Source organism: Schistocerca piceifrons, chromosome 3 (genome assembly GCF_021461385.2).
Source record: "Schistocerca piceifrons isolate TAMUIC-IGC-003096 chromosome 3, iqSchPice1.1, whole genome shotgun sequence".
Taxonomy (NCBI): domain Eukaryota; kingdom Metazoa; phylum Arthropoda; class Insecta; order Orthoptera; family Acrididae; genus Schistocerca; species Schistocerca piceifrons.
The window spans coordinates 902,972,106-902,989,913 of NC_060140.1; the positions used below are offsets into that span (position 1 = coordinate 902,972,106).

General features: G+C 45.4%; 1 protein-coding gene across 1 annotated transcript in view; it reads right to left on the reverse strand.

The window, feature by feature from the left end:
* The window catches only part of LOC124789178 (frizzled-5-like), a 104,270-nt gene that overhangs the window by 35,246 nt on the left and 51,216 nt on the right, over positions 1–17,808 (reverse strand). The window contains exons 2-3 of the mRNA XM_047256472.1: positions 11,410–11,550; positions 4,597–4,968 (exon numbers count right to left, since the gene is read on the reverse strand). Of these exons, the coding sequence (XP_047112428.1) occupies positions 4,597–4,968; positions 11,410–11,550 (513 nt within the window). The remainder of the gene's footprint in view (positions 1–4,596; positions 4,969–11,409; positions 11,551–17,808) is intronic.

A 17,808-nucleotide genomic window follows, 5' to 3' on the forward strand; every position in this document is an offset into this window, starting at 1 on the left:
GGTTGGGAAGGATGTCATAAACCCATTACATCCTCTCCTAAGCCTACTGACCCACAACTGTTCAGCAGTAAGAGCCCACTTGTTAGTATGAAGTTGCGCTCCCTGTGGCCTGGATGAGAGCACTCCATCGGTTGGGAAGGATGTCATAAACCCATTACATCCTCTCCTAAGCCTACTGACCCACAACTGTTGTAACTGGTCCTCGATATCCTGAATAACGGCAATATGTAAGAGTTGAAGTCTGACCTGGTCCCATACATTTTTTATACGCGACAGATCAGGGGATCTTGCTGGCCATGGGGTAGCTCAAAATCACGCAAGCAGTTCATAGAACACATGCCATATGTAGACGAGTATTGCCCTGTCGAAAAATGACACCACGATGCTGTCGCTTGAGAGTTAGTAGATGAGGACACAGGATGTCCATGAGGTACTGTTGTGCCGTCAGAGTCCCTTCAGTCGCTATCAGTGCGTCTGACTGCCATACAGCGGACCCAGGTTATTCCCGGCCGGCTCGGAGATGTTCTCCCCTCGGGAGCTGGATGTTGTGTTGTCATCATCATTTCATTATCATCATCATCATCATCGACACACAAGTCGCCCAATATGGCCTTAACTAAATAGACTTGCAATTCGCCAGCCGAACTTCCGCCGACTAGCCGGCCAAATGGATACCAACAATGGTATCTTTCAAACTCTGTCAGGTGCCGATAACGCTGTTCCGCGTCCTTCACAGCCATCACCCAATTTCTGACGCTGCTGACACTTGTTATACAAACTACCAGGCCTGGTGACGACATTAACACGAACAACACTAATGTGCCATTGTGTCCACTCTACCTGCCACAGAGAATTGCAGTTCTACCCATTTACATACCAGCCGATAGTACTTACTCTGCCACTGGACAACTTCTTCTGGGTACTTCATTTTTTGTCGGGACATGCATATATAATACTAGTGACACGTAGCTTTTATCTATCGTTCACTTACCGAGTAAATCAACAAAGCCTAGCCCCTGTGACATGTTACATCGCTGTTACGCACTAAAAAATGAAATAATAAAGAGAGCACCCAACACTTTTCTGCCGTCCAAATTAACTTACTTCCAGTTTGTAGGGGAATCTAGTAAGACACTGATAGCATACGTAAACAAAGCGATCGATATGAGGTAAAACCTGATAGGTCTGCAACACACCTAATACGCAGGTAATGTGGGTACAATTGTAACTGACCATGGCTACTAGGAAGATTACCGTAGTCTTCAGGGAGTCGCGAAAAGCAACCAGTGGAGTCTGCGCAGGGTGCCGTGGCCGATGCGCGTCCAAAGCGCTGGGCGAGCTCGTTCGTTCGGAAGGAGAGGCCAGAATTGTTTGCCCGCTTTTGAGCTTCATCACGACGAGCCAGTCATTTCGTTAATAGTCATACTCATTGCGATATTTGCGTTTAAGTAAGACACAGCGCCAAATTCGCAAAAGGTTGCAATGAAAAATAGGGGTCGCAATCATTTTGCGTTTGGTGCATATTGCATACTATGTTGCTGTGTACGAAATTTAGCTAACATATTGAAGTTTTGCTTAGATTTTGGTGCAGGCCTCTGTCACTAATCTAGTGAAAATCAATCTGAAGTAGCACACTCATTTGCAAGCGCCTGCGACAGTGATGAAACCATAACAAAAATCCATAACGATCCTCATATTTCATAAGTGGTTTGACATGTCGGAATGAAATTTTGGCAAATGGTAGCATGCAAAGAGGCGAGAGTTTTGCCATATGGTTGCTACGCAAAACTTCAGTATCTACCGTGTTATTCCAGTAAGTGCAGACATTTTCGATGAAAAAGTGTAATTTTCAAGGGCCATCGATGGCTGGCACAACTTGAAATGCTGTGGGTTTCAGAAAAGCGTAAGTGAAGACACTACAAATTTATTTTTGTACCGAGTATGTGCTTTTTCATAAGCTATTCTCCTTATTTTCCCCATTTCCTAACTTAATAAACCACTGTTCAGAACTCTCTCGCAGTTAAGTCTAAGCAACATGTTAGTGAGATGACATTGTGTACACTGCACTGTGTTCAGTCACAAGAAGCAAATTTTTAACAAGGCAACAAAATAAATGGAGGTTTTACTCAAAATTCGCCACTGATGACACTTCTACGAAAGTTACTAGTTTAACAAGCCAGGAGAAAATAAATCACTGCTTTTGCTGCATTTTCAGTGGAATTTTTTTACTTACCAGCCAAAGCAGAGGTGACAGTCAACCGTCGTGAACGGTCATTGTGCAAGTGTGGGCATGGAGGGGTCCACTTAATATTTACAAAAGGCTTCAGTTTACAACAGCACTACCCCTCTGGTCGGCATTTCCCCTAGAGCGCCTGTTCGCAACCCCCACCACTACCGCTCTCCCCGAGCGTGCCCAGCCGATTGTATTGTGTAGTATTGAACTGGGGACCCAGAAACGACGGAGAGGCTTCGTCCCCGCCGTAGCCCTCAGTGGTTCACAACCCCACAACAGGCTACAGCAGTCTACTCACTCCACCGCCGCCCCACACTGAACCCAGGGTTATTGTGCGGTTCGGCCCCCAGTAGACCCCCCCGGGAACGTCTCACACCTGACGATTGTAACCTCTATGTTTGCGTGGTACAGTAATGGTGGTGTACGCGTACGTGGAGACAGTTTTTACGCAGCAAGCACCGACATAGTGTAACTGATGCGGAATAAGGTGAATCAGCCCGCATTCGCCGAGGCAGATGGAAAACCGCCTTAAAAACCATCCACAGAGTGGCCGGCGCATCAGACCTCGACACTAATCCACCGGGTGGATTCGTGCCGGGGACCGGCCTGCCTTCTCGTCCGGAAAGCAGTGCGTTACACCGCACGGCTAAGGCCCGTATTACACTATCAAATTTCTTTTTCAAAGATTTGATCAAAGATGTGATCAAATATTCCGTCCAATATATTTGACAAAGATCTTCGACGTAGCGCTAGAAGGGGTATTAGACCGGTATTACACTATCAAATTTCTTTGTCAAAGATTTGACCAAAGATGTGATCAAATAATCCGTCAAATATATTTGACAAAGATCTTTGACGTAGCGCTAGAAGGGGTATTACACTGTCATCAAATTTTTCGTCAAAGTTCAAGATGGCTGACAACAACTTGTTATTAACGGCAGCAGTTGCACGTACCGCACTTGCATTGTGTGCACATGCGGAAAAAAAGTGGGGGAAAAAAAGGAACCATACATACGAGGTTGACAGTCTTAAATTCCTGGGATTACAACTTGATAATAAATTCAGTTGGGAGGAGCACACCACAGAACTGCAGAAACGCCTTAACAAATCTGTATTTGCAATTCGAGTGTTAGCAGACACAAGCGACATAAAAATGAAAAAGCTTGCATACTTCGCCTACTTTCATTCCATAATGTCATATGGTATAATATTTTGGGGTAACTCTTCAAGTCAAACAAAAGTTTTCAGAGTCCAAAACGGTGTAATACGTATTATTTGTGGTGTAAATTCACGGACGTCCTGCAGAACCCTCTTCAAAGAACTAGGTATACTAACTATTGCCTCTCAGTATATTTACTCCTTAATGAAATTTGTCCTAAATAATATATATATATTTCCAACAAACAACTCAGTTCATACATAAAACACCAGGAACAATGAGTTAAAAGCACTTACTTTCGTTCAAAAAGGGATCCACTACTCAGGAACACTCATCTTCAATATTTTGCCAGAAAACATAAAAAATTTAGTTACAAACAAAGATCAGTTTAAAAGGAGCCTGAAAGACTTACTAGTGGCCAACTCCTTCTACTCCATTGACGAAATTTTTAATAGAAACAAATGATGTATTGTATGTATTCACACTATTAGTATTGTTATTTCAGCTATAAAAAATTGACATGTACCACCACATCCACGAGGATCTCCTCAGCACGGATCTATGGAACGAAAAACTAATCTAATCTGTGTGAAGCCGTGGGTTTTACGAAGACACGATAAAAGCATTCAACAAAACTTGTTACGTCAGCTTACAGTGGAAGACGTCAAGTCGTACATCAATTACTTAAGAATGGATGAGCATACATTTCTGTATGTGCTCAGTGAAGTGTATCCTCATATCACAAAGTACAATATTCACTTAAGAACTGCTACATCTTCAGAAGACAGGCTCACTGTAACACTCCGATTCCTTGCTACAGGAGAGGGTTATGTTAGGTTTTTGTATTCAGGGTGCCTCATGTTGTAAAGCGCCTCATCAGCTTCATACATCTCCATTAATTTTGTAGTTGCCGACACACACCAATTGTATTTACCGGCAATGTTTATAAAAACACTACAGACGACAGAGCGCTGCACCGATGCTAGCGCTCCATGTGGTAACATGTCACATTGCAGTGAAGAGAAGACAAGCGATTTCTTTGATCAAATCTACAGGAGGCCCTAGATTTGATCAAATATTGGACGACATTTGACAGAGTTCCCTATTACACCGTCAAATATCTTTGACAAAGATTTGATAGTGTAATAGCGGCCTAACCGGGCGGGCTGCCCTGCCGCCTGCGCGCGCGTCTAGCGGCCATTACCTTCTTGCCGGGCCGGCAGTCGGCGTGCTGGCCGCTGCCCGCGCCGCGCCGCGGCGGCCTGGCGGTGGAGGCGGCGCCGGGGGCGGCGTCGTGGCCCGGCGGCGCGGCGCGGCTGCTGTTGCGGTCGAGGCAGAGCTTCTCGGAGGCGGGCGCCGCGACGGGCAGCCGCTCGCACGCCATGCGCTCCGGCCAGGGGAAGCCGTACTGCGCCATGATGGGCTCGCAGCCGGCGCGCGCGCGCTCGCACAGCCCGCGGCACGGCGGCAGCGGCTGCTCGTACTCCTCCAGGCAGATGGGCGTGTACACGGAGCACAGGAAGAGCCGCAGGTCCTCCGAGCACCGGATCTCCACCAGCGGGTAGAACTGGTGCACCTGCCCAAGCCCACTCTCACGTCACTCCTCCGCCGCACCGGGCGCTTTCTTATAAACACTTGCAAGGGAACCTCCCCATCGCACGCCCCTCAGATTTAATTATAAGTTGGCACAGTGGATAGGCCTTGAAAACTGAACACAGATCAATCGAGCAAACAGGAAGAAGTTGTGTGGAACTATGAAAAAATAAGCAAAATATACAAACTGAGTAGTCCATGTGTAACATATGCAACATCAAGGAGCGTTTGGACTCAGGAGCGCGGTGGTCCCGTGGTTAGAGTGAGCAGATGCGAAACGAGAGGGCCTTGGTTCAAGTCTTCCCTGTAAAATTTGTGCAGTGCAATCACAAAAAAAAAAAAAAAAAAAAAAAAAAAAAAAAAAAAAAAAAAAAAGAGTGTAAATATTAGTAGATGAGTGCTACGGCTACACATATAGCGCATATCCAGGTAGCGTTCTTAAAAATGTGCGAAACCTCACTCGCTACGCCGAAGATGACTATGTGAGTAGACTAACAAAAGAAACATCTATATTCAATTCCTATCTAATCATGTTAAGCTTATCTAGAATATATTTGTCCACTTATAGAGTTTTTCTTTAATTATGTCTCATATGTGTTCCATATCGCCCTCTCACTATCTCTCTCTCTCGCTCTCTTCCCCTCAATCACCATCTCGTTGACACCTTCGCTATATATATATATATATACACAATACTCATTCACACATATTTGTCATTGACCTTTGTCTCCTAGATGTAAGCCTTAGCCAATAAGACAACTCTAATAATAGTTACATGCCACATAATGGCACCAGATCAAAAACTCTACATAAAGTCAAGAACTTAGAAGTGTTTGAATCAACAACCCATAAAATTTAACAAAAATGCAAACAAAGCTGAAAAAAATGAAATATTCTTGCTCCACTGACTTACAAATCAGTGCAACAGTGTAAATCAACCTGCAAACGCACAACATATAACGAAACAGACAATTGCAACAAAGTTACATACCAGAAAAGAAAAAGACTCGATAACTAACAGAAATAAAAATTGAAAGTACCTTCAAATCTCATAACTGTACTTGTTATTTTGTAAATAAAAGTTTATTACGTTACAAAAAAAAAAGACTCAAAATTTTAATTTTTTATTTACAGTTTATGTCACAAACACTTACGTTTTCATCACTTTTTTGGGAGTGATTACCACATCCACAAGAAAACCTAAATCGGGTAAGGAAGAAGAATCTTTTTACCCATTCGCCAAGTGTAAAAGTTAGGTGGGTCGACAACATATTCCTGTCATGTGACGCACATGCCGTCACCTGTGTCGTACAGAATATATCAGACGCGTTTCCCTGTGTAGGAATCGGTTGACCTATGACCTTGCGATCAAATGTTTTCAGTTTCCATTGAAGAGGCACGTCCTTTCGTCTACTAATCGCACGGTTTTGCGGTGCGGTCGCAAAACACAGACACTAAACTTATTACAGTGAACAGAGACGTCAATGAACGAACGGACAGATCATAACTTTGCGAAAATAAAGAAAGTAAAGTTTTCACTCCAGGGAAGACTTGAACCAAGGTTCTCTCGTTCCGCAGCTGCTCACGCTAACCACGGGACCACGGCGCTCCTATGCTTACATTATCCTTGATGTTGCTTATCTTGCGCATGGACTACTCAGTTTGTATATTTTGCTTATTTTTTCATAGTTCCACACAACTTCTTCCTGGTTTCGCGATTGATCTGTGTTCAGTTTTTCAAGGCCTATCCACTCTGCCAACTTGTAACTAAATCTGAGGGGCGTGCGATGGGGAGGTTCCCTTGTTAGAGATACAGACAGTATTATGATAATGACATACAGAGGAGATGTCGAGTCGCAGACAGACAAAACAAGAAGACTGCTGAACACGTGAGCTTTTTGCCAGAAGACCTTCTTCTAAAATAGACAACGCACATACGACGATGAGTCAAAGGAAAACCTTAAATGTTTTTTAAATATTATTTATTATGCACAAGTGGTACAAAGCTGTATCACTTTTCAACATAATCTCCCCCACCCTCAATGCAAGTCCTCCAGTGCTTACAAACTGCATAAATTCCTTTAGAAAAAAATTCTTTTGGTAGTCCGTGCAACCACTCATGCACTGCGTGGCGTACCTCTTCATCAGAACGGAACTTCTCTCCTCCCATTGCGACTTTTAAAAGTCCAACCATATAGAAATCACTTGGGGCAAGCTCTGGTGAGTATGGTCGATGAAGAAGACACTCAAAATGCAGGTCTGTGATTGTTGCAACTGTTGTACGGGCAGTGTGGGGCCTTCCTTTGTCATGTTGCAAAAGGACACCTGCTGACAGCAGTCCACTTCGCTTTGATTTGATTCCACGCCGGAGATGATTTTTTAGGAGATCTGTGTGTGATGCACTGGTGATAGTGGTCCCTCTAGGCATGTAATGCTCCGAAATGACGCCTTTTTCGTCCCAAAAGACAATCAGCATAACCATCCCTGCTGATGGCTCTGTTCGAAACTTCTTTGGTTTTGGTGATGAGGAATGGCGCCATTCCTTGCTCGCTCTCTTCGTTTCGGGTTGGTGGAAGTGAACCCAGGTTTCATCCCTAGTAACGATTCTTGCAAGGGAGCCATCACCTCCTCGTTCCTAGCGCCGAAGTAGTTCTTCACAAGCATCAACACGTCGTTCTCTCATTTCAGGCGTCAGCTGCCGCGGCACCCACCTTGCAGACACTTTGGGAAACTGGAGCACATCATGCACAGTGTGCTGTGCTGACCCATGACTAATCTGTAAACATGGTGCATTGTCATTCAGTGTCACTCGGCTTCAACTGCTGCAATGTTCTGTGGAGTCACAACTCGTTGTGCCTGACCTGGACGAGGAGCATCTTCCACTGAATTCACACCATTTGCGAACTTCCTACTCCATTCGTAGACTTGCTGCTGTGACAAACATGCATCACCATACTGAACCTTCATTTGTCGATGAATTTCAATAGGTTTCACATCTTCACTACGCAAAAACCGAATAGCAGAACGCTGTACTTCCCTGGTGCAAGTCGCAAGTGGGGCGGCCATCTTTATACTGATACTGCGACGGTATGTGTGCATCTGCACTATGCTGCCACCTACAGGCCATTCTGCACGCTGTTTGTAGCACGCTTACCAACTTACAGGATAACGGCGCGAAATTTCGATTTGTTATTACAAATTTAAGGTTTTCATTTGACTCACCCTCGTACATTCATTCACGCAAACGTAAGTCACACACACATGACCACTGACTCTGGGCACTAGGGTCGGGCTCAGATAGTTTCAAAGAGAGGCAACATCGCGACCAGAGTTGAACAAATTGAACAACCCTCCGTCACGTTTTCAGCAGTCAAGAAACGGGCATGGTACATGATAAGGCGTAAGGAAACTACAAAATTTTAAATGTTACCGCTTAGCGATTATAGTAACAAATAATACTGTCTCTGAGTATAGCGCACTAACAATTTATGAGGGACGATCAAAAATTTTCTCTCTGAAGGCCACACTAACCCATGGCTTAAATGTCTGTGATTTTACAGGGTGGTCCATTGGTCGTGACCGGGCCAAATATCTCACGAAATAAGCGTCAAACGAAAAATCTACAAAGAACGAAACTTGTCTAGCTTGAAGGGGGAAACCAGATGGCGCTATGGTTGGCCCGCTAGATAGCGCTGCCATAGGTCAAACGGGTATCAACTGCGTTTTTTTAATAGGAACCCCCATTTTTTATTACATATTCGTGTAGTACTTAATGAAATATGAATGTTTTAGTTGGACCACTTTTTTCGCTTTGTCATAGATGGCGCTGCAATAGTCACAAACATATCGCTCACAATTTTAGACCAACAGTTGGCAACAGGTAGGTTTTTTGAATCAAAATACAGAACGAAAGAACATTTGAACATTTTATTTCGGTTGTTCCAATGTGATACACGCACCTTCGTGAACTTATCATTTCTGAGAACACATACTGTTACAGCGTCATTAACTGTAAATACCACATTAATGCAACAAATGCTCAAAATGATGTCCGTCAACCTCAATGCATTTGGCAATACGTGTAACGACATTCCTCTCAACAGCGAGTAGTTCGCCTTCCGTAATGTTCGCACATGCATTGACAATGCGCTGACGCATGTTGTCGGGCGTTGTCGGTGGATCACGATAGCAAATATCCTTCAACTTTCCCCACAGAAAGAAATCCGGGGACGTCAGATCCGGTGAACATGCGGGCCATTGTATGGTGCTTCGACGACCAATCCACCTATAATGAAATATGCTATTCAGTACCGCTTCAACCACACGCGAGCTATGTGCCGGACATCCATCATGTTGGAAGTACATCGCCATTCTGTGATGCAGTGGAACATCTTGTAATAACATCGGTAGAACATTACCTAGAAAATCAGCATACATTGCACCATTTAGATTGCCATCGATAAAATGGGGGCCAATTACCCTTCCTCCCATAATGCCGCACCATACATTAGCCTGCCAAGGTCGCTCATGTTCCACTTGTCGCAGCCATCGTGGATTTTCCGTTGCCCAATAGTGCATATTATGCCGGTTTACGTTACCGCTGTTGGTGAATGACGCTTCGTCGCTAAATAGAACGCGTGCAAAAAATCTGTCATCGTCCGGTAATTTCTCTTGTGGCCAGTGGCAGAACTGTACACGACGTTCAAAGTCGTCGCCATGCAATTCCTGGTGCATAGAAATATGGGATGGGTGCAATCGATGTTGATGTAGCATTCTCAACACCGACGTTTTTGAGATTCCAGATTCTCGCACATTTTGTCTGCTACTGATGTGCGGATTAGCCGCGACAGAAGCTAAAACACCTACTTGGACATCATCATTTGTTGCAGGTCGTGGTTGACGTTTCACATGTGGCTGAACACTTCCTGTTTCCTTAAATAACGTAGCTATCCGGCGAACGGTCCGGACACTTGGATGATGTCGTCCAGGATACCGAGCAGCATACATAGCACAAGTCCGCTGGGCATTTTCGTCACAATAGCCATATATCAACACGATATCGACCTTTTCCGCAATTGGTGAACGGTCCATTTTAACACGGGTAATGTATTACGAAGCAAATACCGTCCACACTGGCGGAATGTTACGTGATACCACGTACTTACACGTTTGTGACTATTACAGCGCTATATATCACAAAGCGAAGAAAGTGGTACAACCAAAACATTCATATTTCAGTAAGTACTACACGAGTATGTAATAAAAAAATGGGGGTTTCTATTTAAAAAAAAAAACGCAGTTGATATCCGTTTGACCTACGGCAGCGCCATCTAGCGGGCCAACCATAGCGCCATCTGGTTTCCCCTTCAAGCTAGACGAGTTTCGTTCTTTGTAGTTTTTTCGTTTGACGGTTATTTCGTGAGATATTTGGCCCGCTCACTATCAATGGACCACCCTGTATATTCGCATCGGAATCGTGCTGTTTTGTATGTACGCTGCAGTAACGCCATCAAAAGGAAACTTTTTTATCTCCCCTTACGCATCGTCTTTCGACAGCAGCAATAGCTTTCATACAAATACTATAACCGCGGACGGCCAGTAAAACAGTATTCAACAATTTTATCTTGAAACTGTTTCATTGGTCAGTGTTTGCACACAAAAACAGCAATGTGGGATTGCGGGCCCGCCTTGATGCAAAACACTTTGGGAGGGGGGGGGGGGGAATAAATAAATAAATAACAAGTGTGTTTGCATAAACGTTAACCCAGAACCCCGTATTGTTGTAAAGCAGTACTCACTCGAAATAAGAAATGTCGTAGTTCTACTGCTTCTTTGCGTGCATTTTTACATTGCGCAAACGTTAGGCGCGATTTCGAAAAGAAATTCAGCAAGTTCTTATTTTACAACTTATATGCAAATATATGTCGAGTTTAGAACAACCACAGATTGAGTACGGAAAGTATAGCGGCTAACACCCCAGCATCGCACTGCAGGGAGCGCTAAACAACGTGTCACAGACACACTGTGTGTTCTGTCTCTCTGGTGAGCTCCAGTTCTGTCCTATAATTCTTAGCGTTAGTAATGGATACTGTCGTTAAGCAACGAGTCTGGCCTTAATTTCATCCTGCCAGTAGGAAATAAATCTAATAACAGCGAGAATAGGAGGTTCCCATTTTTAGGAGAACTTAGCTGATCAGAGGGAGGAGAATTGCGATTACTCTGTCGAAGAGCAGTTTGCTGCTTTGCTTAGTGCATTAACCACAGCGCTACGCCGCTCCATGTTGTTTAACATGACTTATTATTATTATTATTATTATTATTGAGCACCATTATCCATCCGTGCCCATTGGTCATGCCAAGAGATCAGTGTTGGAGTGTGACATGTACTACTACTGGCACCTGTGAGTGTGGCAGCCGCACGTACCTCAAGCCCGGCCTCCTCCTGGGAGTCGTGGTTGAGTTCGTTGGGCATCGAGGTGAGGTTGTAACCGACGCCGCGGCACATGGGAATGCGGATCTCTTCGCAGCGTCCCGACGCCACCGCCGCGCCCGCCCCCGCCGCCAGCCCTGGGGGTGGCGCCGCAGCCGCCGTGGCCGGCGCCTCGGCCCCTGCCGCCCCCGCGGCACCCAGCAGCGCCAGCGCCGCCAGCGCCTCCGCCCCCACCGCCTCCGCCGTCCCCGCCAGCGCTAGCACCAGCAGCGCCGCCGCCCACGCCGCCTCCAGCCAAGCACTCGCCGCCATCTCAGCCCGCCATCCCCTGCAACAGCGTCACTCCATGTCAATACAATTTTCTACTCTCCGGGATTTCGCTCTTTTTTTTAGGACGAAACGTCTTTTATTATGTGTAATTTAGGGTTATTTTATTGTGACAGGGATGTAGGAAAATATATGGTAAATAAATTATACACAACTGCAACCAGTCACTTTTTTCATTAATAATGCTGGGTGCTGGTTTGTGACAGTATAGGCACACACTGTTAAAGTGTGAACTAATATAGTTCGTGTGAAAGTGTTCTGGACATCAAAATGGAGGCAGACAGATACGAAAAAAAGACGCCTATACTGTCGCAAACCAGCACCCAGTAATGATGTAACTTCCCGGATTCTCCAGAAATCATCTGAAGATTAACCTGAAAGGGTTCGAAAACCGGTTAATGTAATAAAGCATTATTAATGAAAAAAGTGACTGGTTGCAGTTGTGTATAATTTATTTACGTTAATATACAGTCACGGTTCTAAAATATCCGTAATGGATAAGCATAATATATGGTAAAGTCTAAATTACGGTGGTAACCCTATTATTTATAGTAGACACCAATCAGCGCATTACTTTACTCTGTGGACACACCGATTTATTAAAAGGGGATTCCCTCAATCTCTTATTGAACGCAATCCATCTAATTTTAATTTACTATATTAATTGCGTTATTATCGTTGTTAAGGGCAACATCGGAACTTAACACCAACAGTAATCGTACGAAAAGTTGACCGATTACACCGGCTTTGTAAGGCCTATTTCAGACGCGTGTGATTCCATTCGGTTCCGTTCGTTTTCGGCTCTTTTTCGGTCGCTGCCGACAAGCGTGAAACGGTGCTTCGGTTTCTATTCGGTATATAACAGTACAGCATCGAATACTCTCTCGACACGAACAGTTTCATCAGGTGTCTATAAGGTGGAACGCAAAGCAATCAAGGCGTTGAAGCATGTGCGCTCGCAGACCCAAAAGAGAAACAGGAGAGTAACTAGTTAGATCAAAAATTTCGCTGGTAAGCTCTTTTACATTATCCACACAGTTTCTATCTCTCCCCATGATATTTCCATATTTTTGGTGCCCTGAGAACAACATTCGTGGCTGTCGATTTGCTTTGCGCGAAGATCTGCACACCTGGATACAATAACGTTTCCATGGGCAACTGAAAACATTTCTCCATGAAGCTACTGGCCGTCTAGTCTCACAGTGGGATAAATATACGTATCAACGATATATCAACGTTTATTGCGATAACTTTCGAAATAATGGTTTTCTTATTTTTTTCCATGTGTCTCGTTTTTATTTGACTGCCCCTTATATTCTCATTTCCACCATCCCTGTAACATTCACAAATGGCGCGTGACAAGATCGGTTCTCGACAGCTTCCAAACGAGCCTTAATCCCAGGCGAACTCGCTGGTTGCTAGATTTTGTTGTTGGGTTTGGATAGGTGCCTCAATCGGAGAATAAATGGGAGTATCAGAGAGGAGATTTTGACAGCGACGTACGATTGTCGCTGATAACACGCGTTGTTGACATACCTACCTTACCTCCGAGCAAATGGACTCGCCCGTTCCACGTCACCGGCGTGCGCACAATCGAGGGAAACACAGTCACTTGTGAGCGAGCGGTCTAACGTAACGGTGTCACTATGATTTCGAAACAGGAACAATGGAGTTGGATCAAGATTGAATGTGCCAGAGGTCGTACAGCACGACAGTGTCATCAAGGTCTTCAAGAGCCTGCGGGGAATCGCCATTGCCGAACAGAACAGTGGCACGTTGGGTAAAAGCCTTCAACGAAGGTCGGCGAACTGTGGCAGACATGGCATCGGGTAGATCGTCCTAGCATCTCTGAAGAAGTGCATGTTGTTGCCGCGTTAGTGGACATTGATCGACGCCATACGATTCGTGAGCTAGCCCACGAAACTGGATTAGCGCATTAGACTGTGCTTCGCATCCTGAAGAAACGCCTGGGCAAGCGAAAAATTGCATCACGATGGGTGCCGTATGACTTGACGGAAATGCAGTAATAAGTGCGTTACGACGCTGCTCAGACGCACTTGGAGCGCTATGAGCGCGAAGGAGAGGCTTTCTTAATTTGTATCGTAACACTGGATGAGACATGGGCCACATCGTACGAGCCAAAACTGAAACGCCAGTCCAACGAATGGCGTCATTTTGGGTTGCCGCGAAAGTCGAAAGTACGTCAGAGCCCCGTATTGTGACAGTTATGGTGATTCTCGTGTACTACTGTGACAGTGTTATCCTAACGCATTACGTTCCTCCACGGCAGACCGTCAATGCACAGTATTACTGTCCATTTTTAGAGCATCACCTGCGACCAGCTTTGCGAAAGAAGCGGCGACACTTTCTGCGCAGCCCACCCATCATTTTGCACGGCAATGCGCGGGCGCATACAGCGCAAGCTGTGGCTGCTCTGTTGAGTCGATGAGATTGGGAAGTACTGTACCATCCACCATACTTTCCGGACTTGTCCTTGTGACTTTGATTTGATTGCGCAGATGAAGGAACCGCATCGTGGCATTCGCTTCAGAACTGTTCCAGAGATTCGACAGGCAGTAGAGCGCTCCTTCACACCATCAACAGAACAGGCTCTTCTAACGGTGCAAACATGTAACTCTTTTGTATCGGTTGTGAATCAGTAGTTGCCACTATTTAAGTTCCAACCCTCGTCTGATCTATCCATATGAAATAATAATTAAATGTGCACTATTTAAAAACTTCACGAAGAGACAGAATCAGAAATAAACTGACGTAAACGGTGCTGAAGCAAGCTAAAACGTTATAATTTCTGTGTATGGGACTTCTGACGAGAATGTCTGACCGCTGTTGGAGCACAGTAACGACAGAATGGCTGGCCATGGAAGGATGAATGGAAACGGAAAAAATAAAGATGATGGTGCGAGATGTGCTGTTGCTATATGGAGGACCAGTATGACCAATGGGACTACTGGAAGAAACTGGAAAGAGGCTTTGCCCATCGGTAACACACTGAAGGCCAATGAAAACGACAACAACAACGGTATTGTGCGGACACAGTTTAAGGTGGAGAGTGGTTTGTACCACGGTTGCATAAGATACTGATAGAGGTCGGGCCTGAACCAACACTGCCAACCGCAGCAAACAATTGCACGGTAGTCTGCTTCGTGTACTCCAATTTCCTTTGCGTTGTGGATTGCTTGTTTTTGTTTCTTATTTTTAAATGATTGAAGAGGCTAATCCGGTTCCTAACGGGATTCGAATGCAACTCTCGCCACAACAAAAGGAATCAGAGCGATCCCTGCGACCGTTATGTCAGTTTTGCTTTCGTGGAAGCACAGAACGCAGACATAGGAAGACAGCCTTCCGAGAGGCAAGCGGGGCATGTTCCCCCGCAGCGATTCTCTACTCGTGGTCATTCTAAGTTCTCGTTGGTTTACGGTCGCGGCCGACTGCCACGACATATTGTCCGCATAATACGGAACAATCAGCGGCAGTCGAAAGAAATATAAAAACTCTGAAGATGTCAGATGCAGCGCAAGGCAGCAATGTGAGGACCTAGTGGATAGTGTCTCACTAGGCCGGATCGATTTATTAGGTATCACTCCAGTCTGCCCGGAAAGCCTTAGCACATACGTTGGCAATATGCTCTGGCACATCTGCACCTTCTACGTCTACATATACACTCCGCAAGCCACCTGACGGTGTGTGGCGAAGGCTACCTTGAGTGCCTCTATCGGTTCTCCCTTCTATTCCAGTCTCGTATTGGCTCGCATTCGGGAGCACGACGGTTCAATCCCGGGTCCGGCCGTCCTGATTTAGGTTTTCCGTGATTTCCCTAAATCGCTTCAGGCAAATGCCGGGATGGCTCCTTAGAAAGGGCACGGCCGATTTCCTTCCCCATCCTTCCCTAATCCGAGCTTGTGCTCCGTCTCTAATGACCTTGTTGTCGACGGGATGTTAAACAGTAATCTCCTCCTCCTCCAGTCTCGTATTGTTCGTGGAAAGAAAGATTGTCGGTATGCCTCTGTGTGGGCTCTAATCTCTCTGATTTTATCCTCATGGTCTCTTCGCGAGATATACGTAGGAGGGAGCAATATACTGCTTGACACCTCGGTGAAGGTATGTTCTCGAAACTTCAACAAAAGCCCGTACCGAGCTACTGAGCGTCTCTCCTGCAGAGTCTTCCACTGGAGTTTATCTATCATCTCCGTAACGCTTTCGCGATTACTAAATGATCCTGTAACGAAGCGCGCTGCTCTCCGTTGGATCTTCTCTATCTCTTCTATCAACCCTATCTGGTACGGATCCCACACCGGTGAGCAATATTCAAGCAGTCGGCGAACAAGTGTACTGTAACCTACTTCCTTCGTTTTCGGATTGCATTTCCTTAGGATTCTTCCAATGAATCTCAGTCTGGCATCTGTTTTACCGACGATCAACTTAATATGATCATTCCATTTTAAATCACTCCTAATCCCTACTCCCAGATAATTTATGGAGTTAACTGCTTCCAGTTGCTGACCTGCTATATTGCAGCTAATTGATAAGGGATCTTTCTATGTATTCGCAGCACATTAGACTTGTCTACATTGAGACTGAATTGCCATTGCCTGCAGCATGCGTCAATTCGCTGTAGATCCACCTGCATTTCAGTACAATTTTCCATTGTTACAACCTCTCGATATACTACAGCATCATCCGCAAAAAGCCTCAGTGAACTTCCGATGTTATCCACTAGGTCATTTATGTATATTGTGAATAGCAACGGTCCTACGACACTCCCCTGCGGCACACCTGAAATCACTCTTACTTCGGAAGACTTCTCTCCATTGAGAATGATATGCTGCGTTCTGTTATCTAGGAACTCTTCAATCTAATCACACAATTGGTCTAATAGTCCATATGCTCTTACTTTGTTCATTAAACTACTGTGGGGAACTGTATCGAACACCTTGCGGAAGTCAAGAAACACGGAATCTACCTGGGAACCCGTGTCTACGGCCCTCTGAGTCTCGTGGACGAATAGCGCGAGCTGGGTTTCACACGACCGTCTTTTTCGAATACCCATGCTGATCCCTACAGAGTGGATTTCTTGTCTCCAGAAAAGTCGTTATACTCGAACATAATACGTGTTTAAAATTTCACATCTGATCGACGTTAGAGACATAGGTCTATAGTTCTGCACATCTGTTCGACGTCCCTTCTCGACCCGTGCCCTTTTCCAATCTTTTGGAACGCTACGCTCTTCTAGAGAACTACGGTACGCCGTTGCAAGAAGGGGACAAGTTCCTTCGCGTACTCTGTGTAAAATCGAACTGGCATCCCATCAGGTTCAGCAGCCTTTACTCTTTTGAGCGATTTTAATTGTTTTTCCGTCCCTCTGTCATCTGTTTCGATATCTACCATTTTGCCATCTGTGCGACAATCTAGAGAAGGAACTACAGTGCAGTCTTCCTCTGTGAAACAGCTTTGGAAAAAGACATTTAGTATTTCGGCCTTAAGTCTGTCATTTTCTGTTTCAGTACCATTTTGGTCACAGAGTGTCTGCACCCGCCGCTTTGACATAAGACCAAAATTTCTTAGGATTTTCTGCCAAGTCAGTACATAGAACTTCACTTTCGAATTCATTGAACGCCTCTCGCATAGCCCTCCTCACACTACATTTCGACAGGTTTGAGCTGCGACGACGGCTGCGGGCGCAGCTGTCCACCAGCCTGCCTCACCAGGCCTCACAACACCACCACACATCACGGCACATCCTCGCGACCCCAGCTTCCCGCGGCACATTTTATAAATATGCAAAGGGCGCACGATCAAAGCACGGAGGGCCCCGCAGCGTCTTGCGTGCCGGCGTGGGCTCAAGTGGAGGCTGCCTTCTCGAGAGCTGGACTGACAGGCGGCCGTTTTCCAGCGCTCGTTTCTCCAGCACGAGCTCACAGGCGGCGTGTGTCATCACGCATCGTTTTGTTTTATATGAAGCCTAGAACATCCCGCAAGCTGTGTATTGTAATGTTTCTGTACGAGGGGATCTGGAAGCACCTGGAGAAGGGGGAAAACAATTGTGCC